Genomic DNA, 12,737 nt, shown 5'->3' with positions numbered 1-12,737 from the left:
TTAGTTGAATCATCTTTGGACTCAGAAGAAGACTGATTTCACTACAACCTTATTAAGGCATGAGTCTGCCCAATTTTCCCTGCCCTTAGGGTGAAAATAAGTATTCCAAGGAAGGAGCAAGACGTTCACCACCGACGTGAGGGCAACATTTGTAGTGGTCTGCTGATGGTAAGCCTGCCTGATGCTGAAACTCCAGTATGCAGGACTCTTGTCAACTGGTAGAGGCATAACTGCAAATATTAATTGGCAACCTTCCTGGCTAAGAAGGGCAGAAGAAGGGCTTACCTTTCCTCAGAGACACTGGACAGGGCCCCATAGCAATCCAGAATCAAAAGGACCACGCTTGGGTCTGTTTGCAGCTTCAAACCAATTTGAGTTGACTCAACAGCTCTTAAGTCGTTTTCGTTCTGCTACAAGACCCAACAGAGTTGCCTTCAAAATGATATGCTTTTCAAGCCTCTTAACGCTGCTGACTCAATGCCACCTGCCTGTTCTCCAGTGTCTTTGATCCGATTGCCGCTGCCAAACAGCACAGCATCATTGAACCCAGCAGTATCAATGTGCCAACATACGTTTGAGCCCTCGAACCACTATCTACACATCATGTCTGCAAGCTTGCTTTGAGTCACAAACCGATTGCTGCTTGTTGAAATGCACAGTGTTTGACTCCTGTCAAACCGATTTGACCATCTTCATGCTGACTCAACTGTGGGGAAAGTGCCCAGAAGGCTGACTCGACACTGCTGAGCCCAAAGAAAAATATTTTACTATGAACTAAAGGATTCTTTCCCCCTGTCCTCGTTTTAAGGGCCCTAGTGACAATGAAGACCCACCTTCTTCTCATTTTAAAAGACATATACTTAAACTTTAACATTCGCCAAAGACAATTGCCTTCATATCCCTGTCTTCATAACCAGAGTGCCCTCTCAACCAAAAGTCTGCATATTCTGTGTATTTCATTACAGGGGTCGGTAGTTAGTGTTTTTATTATTTTGTCTGTCCTTTTAGTTTGATTAAAGTATTTTATTTTATAGAAACTTGGTAGGACATTTCCTTTATTTGGTATCACTAAAAGAATATAGTCTGCCCTTGGCTGATGCCATGGTGAAGAGGTGAAGGAACTGTACCCTTCATGTTGTGCCTGTACCAACTTTTAGTGAGAGCACTGCTGGTTTTGTAGTAGTGTGGTGCTGAGTAGGAGTTTATAAACCAATACTCCTCCTTGTCCTTTGTCCCTTGTCAGAACCTTTGATACTCGCACCTAATTGCTAATGTAATAGCACAGCCTGCTGCCTTCGTAAGAGAGGTCACTGGTCCTGCCCCTCTGCAAACCCAACTGTGCAGGTCGCAGGCAGCAAAGTGAGCTGGATTAACCCACTGGGGGACTCTTAATATTGGACAGACCTGTTAAGTGTCCTAAGGCGTATGACTTCTCGTTAACTTACCAAGTCAAGGGATTAAGGAAAGGATTTATGAAGGTCAAGGATGCTGCTCATTATTAAGGCATGGACATGATGACTGAAAACACACTGTAGCAGCTAACTTGCTATTCTTTGTTTCCTCCTGTTGCCACTCCAGATGTTGTGGAGAATGCTCCCTTGAATTGCACAGTACAAATTGGTGTTTTTGACATCTACAGCTATCTGGGGTCAAGGAGAAGGGCTGATTGTGCCACACACAAGGTCACCCTCACATACATTTCAGTCCCACTGTACCCCAGTGCCCTCAAAGGGATACCACCAGTTACACATCTTCACTTGGCAGCTCTATTAGATTTAAGAAAAGGGTGGAGGCTGCAGCTGTTATGATTTTTAGATGTGCCCCGTCCAGGGATATGCATAGGCATTGCTAGTTACCTTTGCAGCCAATGCAATTACCTGCGTACAGGGATGCAGTCACATATTTTACACCACCCTTTTCGATTCAAGGGTTACAATAAAGCCAAAGGTGGCAGAAACAAAACCCCATGATTAATAAGATCCTGGCTCCCAAAGTCCATTAGCATCAGCTACAGGCTATGCCCCAACTGTGCAATTTACAACAAGAAGACTGCGTAGAAAAGAAAATATAACAAGTTTGCTATCTTCTTCAAACTCCCTACATAGATTCAGAATTCAGTTCAGTGTCCAAGTAATTAAAACAATATAACATTAGTTGTATACGGTTGTACGCCATGTTTAATGACTTTAACACATTAAAGAAGGGATCCTATGTTGTAACCGAAGGATGCAGTTTGGTGGGATAGAAATCAGATTTAGAGCAAGACTGATCATACCAACATCTAAAAGGATTCCTATATGTAAACGTTCCACATTGAACTGGAATCTGGAAGATCAGGAGCAATCCGGATCGTATGCAGAGGTCACGCAATCCATCTGTTTGCTGTACATAATGGCTTCACAGTTAGCCTCATAATTGACATCCACCTTGTTCTCGTAACTTCCAATTTTTGGTCCATCAAAGCTGAAGTGTTTTTCCTTGGATTCATGTCCCTTTTCTCCACTGCTGCATGGTTTGCCACAAATCCCGAAGAAAGTTAAGAAGACTGGAATAAAAATCAGACCGTGGGCAGCACCAAATGTTATGACGAGAAACATTATCTTAAAGAAAGTTCTGAAGATGTAACTTCCTGCTGCCGACAACGCAACGATCCCTAAAATGGTTGATATAGCTCCTTGAAATATAGGGTAGCCAAGAAGATGCAATGCATCTATAATCCTTTTATTGGAATTTAATTCCTTGCTGGAGACAAATGCATATGAGATGTGTGCCGAGAAGTCTACTGAAAATCCTATACAGATAACAAGGTTTATCATGGATATTGAATCCAGATTAACATCCCAGAAGGCCATGAAACCGGTGACACCAACAATAATGGATGCAATTGCAAATGTCACCCACAAGGAGCAAAGTGGATTGGGAATTAACAGCAGTGAGATCACCAGCATAACCCCTGTTGCCACTGCCACATTTTGAATGGTGTTGTCCACTATTACAACATACTGATCAAAATATATAAATGCCGGGTGGTATACAGTTAACGGTATTGTGCAGTGCTTTACCAGTTCCCTTAGTCCATTTACCATTGACTTTTCATCTACTGCAGTTGTTACGTTGACTGTCTGAACGAAGAAACGTGAAGCTAGAATGCTCCCACCAGTCATTTTAACATCCCACTTAAAGTCTTGATTGACCTGGTATATTATGGGCAAATTATTCAAAAAGGCAGTTTTGTTGTTTAAATCTATTTTCAGGGGTACAGACAAAGCCTCATATATTCTAAGCCACGATTCTGAAAGACTTTTGTCAATGTAACTATTATTTTCGATAGAATCCATGCAATTTTCAATATTTTGACGAACGCTTGGGTCCCAATAATTTGTATCATTGGGCACAGCAACCATAACCCTTGGACCATAATTAGAAAAATATTTATCTTCATCGTCATAGAAGGGCTTGACATAAGAATCATCACTAGCTAGATTACGAAGATCTATTCCTTCTTGTGTTTGCAGGCACCCATAAATGCTACATGCCAAATATCCAGCATAGAGGATCACCACAAATACCTTAGTTAATTTGTTGGTGAGAAAAGGGCCATACAAATCTTTAAAGAATGTGGTAACTGGGTGCTCTTGTTCGGTACCAGTAGCTGCATCATAAGCCCCCCCTACGCAGCATGCGCTGTACAAAGAGGAACGGCCAGCTGGAGAAACTTTGTCAACTTTTTTGCAACTTATCCAGTGCCTGTTGGATTTTTCACGTTGACCATTTAGTGCCAAAGCAGCTCCAAAGCAGGTGATGTTGAATAAATAGCAAAACAGAATGGCGGTACCAGTGTAGATGCAAAAGGACTTAACAGAGTTAAAAGACGTCATTATTCCAATGTAAAAGGCGAAAACTGTGGTGAGGGTTGTGATTGTGATGGAAACAGCTGCATCTGCGTAGGTATGAGTCATTCGCTCTTCCACTGTGTCTTTCACCTTGGTCTGTTGCCAAACGGCGATCATTATGAACATGTCATCCACACCAACTCCTAAAAACAAGCCAAGAGAATATGTTATAGATAGCTTTCTTTACGCAGTTTTGAAGTATCAGTTATATAATCTTGGAACTGTAGTAATTTGTCCATTAATCAATTTAGTTCATAACATAAATTAATATATTTTTCCAAAGTGTTTTAGGTTGGTCGATTCTGCTTTTTTCCTATTTGTGTACAAGACAAAGTTGTTGTTGGAAGAAGTCTGGTCCAATAAAGGCATAAAGAGACTTTACTAGAGCAAACCCACAATTCCAAGTCACCTTGGAAAACTATTTTGTGACCAAGGATATCAATTGACCAAAATGCCAGGAAAGTGAAAGTGAGAACACACCAATTCACCTCGGCAAAATCCCAGGAAGTACTGTCACATAACCGAGTGGGTGATGACACATCATATGAAGTCCTCACCATCCACTTAATTTATAGGCATCCTGGCCCCATTGGGATTTTCGAGGAGGACATTTATACCCTACTCTCCAACAACCTCAAAACTACTTCTCAGTTACTACTCCTAGGTGACTTTAACCTAAGCTTTAATGACCCTCTAGATTCTCACGCCATATCCACTTATAATATATTAACCGAACTTGGATTATCCCAAAAAGTCCATGAACCTACCCATAACAAAGGGAGAACCCTAGACTGGGTGGCGGATTATAACTGCACAGCCAATATCATCTCCATTGCCCCATTACTGTGGACAGGCCACTTCCTCGTGTCCTTTGCACTTTCCACTCTTAGACCACTTCTGCCAACCAGCCCTACAGCTCCACCGTGCCTAACTAGAAACAAAAAGAGCATTACAGTAGACAAAGTGATTCCTGCTATCCTCCCCACCCTCAACTCGCTTGCCGACAACCTAGACCCGGGGACACTTGTCAATGAATTTAGCAAAATCATGCTAACGTCACTCGACACCATTGCTCCTACCATTGCTCCTCTCAAACTCAGATCTAGCAAGCCTAAAACCCATCTAAACAAATGGTACACCCCACATCTTAAAGATCTATGACATCTAAAGAGAAGCTGTGAAACTTCCTGGAAATTACTCCCAACAGTAGCCAACAGAACTAAACTGACAGAAATATCCTCCAAATACAAAAAAGAAATTTGCCTAGCCAAACTCAACTCATACAATAAACAAATTTCCAATGCCAACTCTAGTATGAAGGAATTATTTACCATCCTTAAGGAACTAGCGTCTCCTAGTCCTACTCCGGACATCTGCACTAAAGATAAAAAGTGGTGCTCAGACATTCAACAAGCACTCACCAATAAAGTTACCACCCTCCAAAACAAAATAGCCCAAAAAAAAGCCTCACTCATCTCCCAGCCTAATAAGATGCCCACCACTCCTCCATCCAAGAACCTGCCACACCCTGACTCTCTCACCCGTTTAATTTCTCTAAAACCACCACTCGTGAGATAGAAAAAGTTATTTTCTCACTTAAACCATGAAACTGCCAGGGCGACCTGTGCCCAGCCCAGCTCATAAAGGATGCGGCAAGAGATCTGGCCCCCTTTATCTTCAAACTTGTCAATGCTTCTTTCGCCTCCGGCACCATCCCCACCAACCTTAAACAATCCTGGCGCTCCCCTTACTAAAAAATCAAACCCTTCACCCACTCATACCTACCAACTACCGTCCTATCACAACAGTCCCCTTCCAGTAACAAATACTCGACAAGGTTGCCTACCTGCAGATCCAAAAATTTCTGGAAGCGCACAAATGACTAGGTTCCCAATATTCTGGCTTCCGACCCCAACATGGAACTGAGACAGCCCTCATCGATTTGAAAACACAGGTCGACGAATTGAGAGATAAATGGAAAACAGCCCTCCTCCTTCTACATGACTTGTCGGCTGCATTTGATCTTCTGGATCACAAGGTCTTATGCAGTCACCTGGACTCAGCTCCCCATTTCTCCAAAGAAGCTATCTGTTGGATTGAATCCTTCCTGGGAGACAGAACTATGAGGGTGTTCTCCCCTTCTGCAGTGGTTGACCCCACCCCCATCTCTTGCGTCTCCCCTACTCTCTACAATATATTCACCAAGCCCCTTTTCGACGATCTGGACCTTCTGGGTATCACCTACACTAACTATGCAGATGATACTCAGATTCTTCTCCCACTTTCCGGGGATCATGTCGAGGACTTCGCCTTGGTGAATAGAGTGTATCTCATCATTCAGGCATGGATGGCAACCCATGGGCTTTGCCTGAACGATGAAAAAAACAAACTTATCATCCTGGGCAGACAATTCAACTTCAAGAAACTAGGCCAGGAGTATGCATCCTTCTTAATAGACGGTAACCTCATTAAGGTGGCCAAGGAGGTGAAGACTCTGGGGATCTACCTGGATTCCACACTCTCCTTCGGCAAACAAGTGAACGCCATGGCTTCCTTCGTGACTGCTTACACCTGTAAGCTCATCAGGACAGGCAAACCATTCTTGTCTGATGATAATTGCATGATTTTAGCTAGAGACCTTATACTCTCCAGGCTGGATTATTGCAACACCCTATATATTGGCACCAACAAAGCAATTATCCAGAGGATAAAAATCCTCCAAAATAACACCTTAAGAGCTGCACTTGGTGTGGCAAGAAGATCTCACATATCGGACATCAGGCGCCATAACAACTGGCTTTCTACCCACAACAAAATGTTATTAAAACAGCATCCCTCACTTACAAAGCACTTAACAATGCCGCCCCTAGTTGCCTTACAGAGAGGTTCCATAGGAGAACATCTACCAGACCTACAAGACTAGCCCATTCCAACTGCCTCACCATCCCAAGATTTAAGCTATCAAAAATCGGGGGTTGCCGTTTCCCCGTCAAAGAGGCCGAACTTTGGAACTTCTTGCCACACCCCATCAGAGAAGACCAACCTTACCTGAATTTCAGACTTGTTGTATCTATGATTGTTACCTGCATCACCCTGAAATGTATGTTACTGTAGGATGTGTTGTATGTTTGATTGTTACCTGCATCACCCTGAAACTATGTACTCAAGCTCTGTATATCCTGTAACTGTTGCGCCCTGATACCCTAAGGTCTGGAGCGCTTTACAAATGATTAAACAAACGAACAAACAAGTGACATCATTGAGGTAAAAAGATAAGTGAATAAATCACAATACGTTACTAAAGCAGACTGCTGACTTGTTTAGTTACCAATAATATCTGCCTTAGTCTCGGGAGGATAGCTCAGGGGTAACACGCTCGCCTTGGAGGTAAGACGATGGAGCAACACAGGTTCGGACCCGTATCACGCTTAGAAACCTCTGGGTATTATAAATAACCAATTACAATATTTTAATGTGAAATCATGGTCTTTCAGGGACACACTTAGAGCAGGCCTGGGATCCTTCTTTTGCTTGCCAGCATAGACTCATATGGCCAGTAACAACCATTGTTTGCCAGTTACAGCCTCACACGGGGTTGCCAGACATTTGGTCGAAAAAAATTGGTCGACCAGACAAATGGTCGAACCAATTTGGTCGAAAACCAAATGGTCGAATTTTTTTTTTTTTTTATTTTAACCCTTTTTTTCATTTTTTTGGGGGGTCCCCCCCCAACCCCCTTTTTTTCTCTAAAAACCCTTTTTTTTACTAAACGAAAACCCGAAAAATAAATATATAAATAAAAAAAAAAATTCGACAATTTGGTTTTCGACCAAATTGCGTCGACCAAATTGCAGTCGACCAGTTTTTTTTTGACCAATTGACTGGACACCCTCACACGGCCAGATGCAGACATAATATGCCAAGTACAGTGTACTACACTCAAGAAGTGATACTTTATGTCATTTATAGGCTCACATACCATTTATCGTCATCAAATGCAAGGCACAGCCTCACATGCCCATGTGCTGCCAAAATGCCAAGTGCAGCATCAAATGCCTAAATACGGACATATATGCCAGGTAAGGTCTCATATGCCAGGTATAGTCATGATGTGAAAAGTACATTTTTATATGCTGCCTTTGTATGCCAAGTGAAGATTCAAACGCCTACATAGGGTTTTCTTTTGGCAGTTAAAGCTAATGTTTTATAGCTATCCTATGTTTGGTACATCCTCACAAATCAGAATGTTGTGTCCATAGTCAATCTACACTTGTCAAAGTGCATATTGAAATACTCAAATACAGCACTGAACGCTTGTGAAGTCTCATATGCCAGATCTAGTTATATGTCCAGGACTGCCAGTATATGCGAAGTTCAATTTCATATTTCACTTATAAGATGTACTAATCATATTCTTATTACTCCGACTCCGAAATCTATATCAACAGCTGTGGAACAGCTATGGAATGAGCTTCGCTATCCAGAGTGCCATAATCGTGAATGGGCCTCCAGCATCTCTCAGAGCTGAAGCTGCTACTGCTTCTTCAAAAATCATCTCAAACCATCATTTTCCCCCAATAATGGGACATGTGAGATGCCGATTGACATTGTCCTGCAGTTGCCACTTTTCCTTTTTCCTTCTCCCAGCACTTTAGTGCTCTTTGTTTTGTAGCAATATACAAGACTTTGTAACCTAACCTAACATAACATATGGCACACGTACTGCCATAGTATGCTGATTAATGTCATATTATAGTGCTGCGGTCACAGCACTATAGTTAAGGTGAGTAACAAGTTCCATAGTCAACGTAATAAATGAATTGCTAATAACTTTTGACTCGAATGACAGATTTGGCTGACATTTTGCAAACTTTTTATGGGAAATATCGGTTAAAAAATAAAACTTAAATAAAACGAAAGTAAAAAAACACTGTTCGCCTGGTCCCCATTCATTTTCCCATAGAGAAAAAATGTGGTTTTTGAACAGGCGTAGCGTGTAAACCGCTGGGCAGATATCTACCAAATAAGAAACAACTTGGGCGCAAAGCGTGGACTTAATATCCTTCACTGTTTTGACGTAAAGCCAACCAGTACTTTTTAAAATATTCGACAGAGAAGGGGTGCCTTGCTCCTTAAAACCTTTATATCAGCATTGGTGCTTTTTACAGCAGAGAGTGTGAGCTAGGCTAATAACCTTTCACTTCCTGGATGGATTTGGATGAAATTTTCAAGACCAAAGGTTTGTCCAGGGCCCCCATGAACTGATCATTTTGGGAACAATTTGTTTCAAAATAAAAAAGTTATTAAGAAAACATAACAATGTTGTTTTCAGCCTACTCACATTAATTTTCCCATAGAGATAAAGTGCAGTTTCTGAACAGCTGTAGCACGAAAACCAATTAGGAAACAATTTGGACACAAAGCATTGACTTAATTTCCTTGACTGGTTTGTGGTAAATACATCTAGTTGTTTTTCAAATATTTGACAGAGACATGGGGGTGCCCTCTGTTCCTTAAAACCTTTATATATATCACCCTTTGTGCTTTGTATAAATGAAAAGCCGCCTAATTGTTTCACTTGATGCAGTATCACTTTACAGTCCAATTCCCCATGTGCTTGGTCAGACCACCATCTTATCACTTTTAACATCGAAGCCAATGTACGAAAACTTAAACAAAACATCGCCCCTCCTATTCGTACTAGGACTAAAAGGGACATTACTACTGATAGGCTACTCCCGCAGACCCCCTTTAAAAATTCTCGGGGTTAATTTCATAGTGCTGGGAGCGGGATTTGAAACAATGGTGTCTTGTTTCCAAGACACACACGTTGCCAGTGAGCTATCCTAGCAGCTCTGTTAAAGCATTCTCTATTGGAACTGACATTGCTGCTGACGCTGCAATGATCATTTTTTATTATCCCATATTGCCACCTTGTGGCCAAATGCCGATTTGACTGCCTGGTCATAAGGACCTCACATTGCAAACTTTGGGCTTGTTTTTGAAGCAAGTCGCGTGTTTTTTTCATAGGTCGCTTGTCGAGGGTTTTGTCCGCTTATAGTGTGTTTTAGTCGCTTATTGTTGTGCTTATTTCTTCATAAGCACAACAATAAGAACACTTCAGTTCTCCCTGCACCTAAGAGCAGCCCCTCCCATTACAATGCCAGCACCAAACTGCTAATGATGGGCCATTAGTCACTGAATGGTTTCGTGCTGTTATTGTAATGGTAGGGGAGGTGTGCCGGTGCATGGGGAGTGGGCCTGCATTCTAGGTAGCTTTATCTCTCTGCAGGTGTGCAACTGTCATCAGTTAACACTCTGTGACTCATTCATACCAGCACCAGTTTGCCCGTGTAAAAAGCGCTTAAAAACACCCCAGTGTCACTAACAGAGCAGAGAGCGCTGACAGCAGCCACTTGCCACTCGTCTGCCGTCTCCAGTGAGCCTGAGCCAGCTTCTTCTTTGTTTTGCTCCTGCCCGGCATCACCGTCAGTCCCCAGAGGATCCAGCCTGCAGCCTGCCCGGGAGTCGCGACACGCCCCCCTTCCCCCCATTCAGTATCTTCAGTAAGGTGAGTCATGTGTGTTCCGCTTTTTACCACTTTGTGCCCCGAGCTCCCCAGCCCCCTTCCATGCGTTTTTTCCTCCAAAGTGCCCCCAGGCCCCCATGTGCCCCGAGCTCCCCACCCCCCTTCCATGCGTTCTAATGCTAAAAGTGCCCCCAGGCCCCCGTGTGCCCCGAGCTCCCCAGCCCCCTTCCATGCGTTTTTCCTCCAAAAGTGCCCCCAGGCCCCCGTGTGCCCCGAGCTCCCCAGCCCCCTTCCATGTGTTTTTCCTCCAAAAGTGCCCCCGTGTGCCCCGAGCTCCCCAGCCCCCTTCCATGCATTTTAATGCCAAAAGTGCCCCCAGGCCCCCATGTGCCCCGAGCTCCCCAGCCCCGCTTTCAGATCGGGGGCAAGGGGGGCACACCACGACCTATGCAAGCTGCGTGTAGCGGCCGAGGGTCGTCACCTGGAAAACTGCGGCAGGTTATTCAAATACTCTTAATATAGCGCCCTTTCTGCCATTTACCTGGCCTCTTGCCACTTTATTTCTAATATCTTCACAGGCTCTCTTGGGAACCTTGGTGGGACCCCCTTTCCCAGGTTTCAAGTTAGTTTTAGTCCCAATGTTCAAAGAAAAAATAAATAAATAAGAAATCCGGGTTCACAAAGTTTCAGGTCAGTCCTTGGCTCCTTCACTGTGTCAAAAGAAAATTCTGTAAACCAACGCTCAGCCAATAGAAACGTTTCTCCTCCTCCTTGCACAATGATTTCCCACTGTGGTAAATAGCATCAGGGATGCTGCACGTCAAGATGCTTTCCACCATTTATAAAAGGTTAAGGAAGAAGTACAGTTCCTGGTCAGATTTAATGAAACACAATTTCCGGCAAGGTAAAAGAACCACAGCTTTTGGCAGCACTTCTTAAGCTATAGTTATTTCCTTGCAGCAAACAAAACTGGATTTGAGAAGGTTGGCACCATCAATCAATCAGAATAGTAGTCACTGGACCGAAGAAGCCGAACAGTAGCCACCTGAATTCACCAAAGGTACGTTTACACACAAGTTTGCCCAGCCATGTTCATTTAACCAAGCACTTGCTGTTGCGTTGTGATATCCTTCGCTGTTATCTACATTACTGCATGGCAGCTCTTCTCTAGCCATAAAAGACAGCAGCCAAATAGGGAACATTAGTGGTGTCACGTGTCATCACTACGTGACATTATGTAGGTAGCTGAGGTCTTTTTAATTCATTGTATTTAATTATTTATAGAAATCACAGGGAAAGCTATACACTTTTGGTACACAAACACCTGCAAAAATTAAGAGCGCAGTGCATGGGGTGAGAGAATGTGACTTGAAGACCCCATGTTGCAGGGGAAGGTCCTGAGACTGAATCAGAAGGACACAGTTAATGTCATGCTTCTGCTATGTGTAAGTAGTCTCCTCTTTTAATTGTTCCAATAGACTTCTCTGACATCGAGCAATGCCCCGCAAAAGCAAGACCGCTGAGGATTACGCCCAGGAACACAAAGATTTTACAGTAGAGGAAAACAACGGAAAACAATTGTTAATTTGCAAGGCTTGCAGAGTAACAATTGTATTAGTCAAAGGAAAGACTTCAAGCCGAATCGCTGAGCACGTTTCTTCAAAGACCCACTTAAGGTTGAAAGATCCACCAAAATTTGAGAGTGGTCTGTGCCAAATGTCCCTTACAGAGACACTGACGCGTTTTAAAAGAAAACGGGATGAGGAAAAAGATGTGGCACATGAATTTGTGCGTGCCTTAGTGCAGGCAGGAACCAGCTTGCACCAGGCAGATGGCCCGATTGGTAATCTTTTCCGTAGACGGGCCCCAGCAGCCACAACATTACCCCGATCCACTCAAATGTATGAGAAATATCTACCGGAGGTTTTTATGACAGACATTGGCCACATCAGAGAGTTAGTCCAAGGCGACGTAAACATTTCAATCACTGTCGATGAAACGCCCGAGATGCATGGTGATCCAGCAGTGGCAGTCCTCTTCACATTTTGTGACCCAAAAAGTGGATGGGTGCGCCGTACTATCATGGCAGATTTAGAGGTGGTTGAAACTTGCAATGCAGTTTCAGTAGCGGCATTACTCCAGAAAGTCCTCAGCAAGTTTGGGAAGGACTGGAGAGATGTAGTGTGCGTTTGTAGTGATTCGGCAAGTTATATGAAAAAGTTATGTGATGATCTGTCCAAGGGCAATGCCGATTTCAAGGCATTCCCCATGCGAGACCCCTGCCACTTACTTGATGGAGTTTTAAAAGCAGCCTT

General features: G+C 43.3%; 1 protein-coding gene across 1 annotated transcript in view; it reads right to left on the bottom strand.

The window, feature by feature from the left end:
* Window positions 1-2,154: 2,154 nt before the first annotated feature.
* The window catches only part of LOC138569029 (patched domain-containing protein 3), a 146,221-nt gene continuing 135,638 nt past the window's right edge, over window positions 2,155-12,737 (bottom strand). The window contains exon 4 of the mRNA XM_069646743.1: window positions 2,155-4,036. Coding sequence (XP_069502844.1) covers window positions 2,334-4,036 — 1,703 coding nt within the window. The 3' untranslated portion in view covers window positions 2,155-2,333. The remainder of the gene's footprint in view (window positions 4,037-12,737) is intronic.

This window comes from Ambystoma mexicanum, chromosome 2q (assembly GCF_040938575.1).
Source record: "Ambystoma mexicanum isolate Mex_15411 chromosome 2q, UKY_AmexF1_1, whole genome shotgun sequence".
NCBI lineage: Eukaryota > Metazoa > Chordata > Amphibia > Caudata > Ambystomatidae > Ambystoma > Ambystoma mexicanum.
This window is presented reverse-complemented; position numbering and strand designations above follow the sequence as displayed.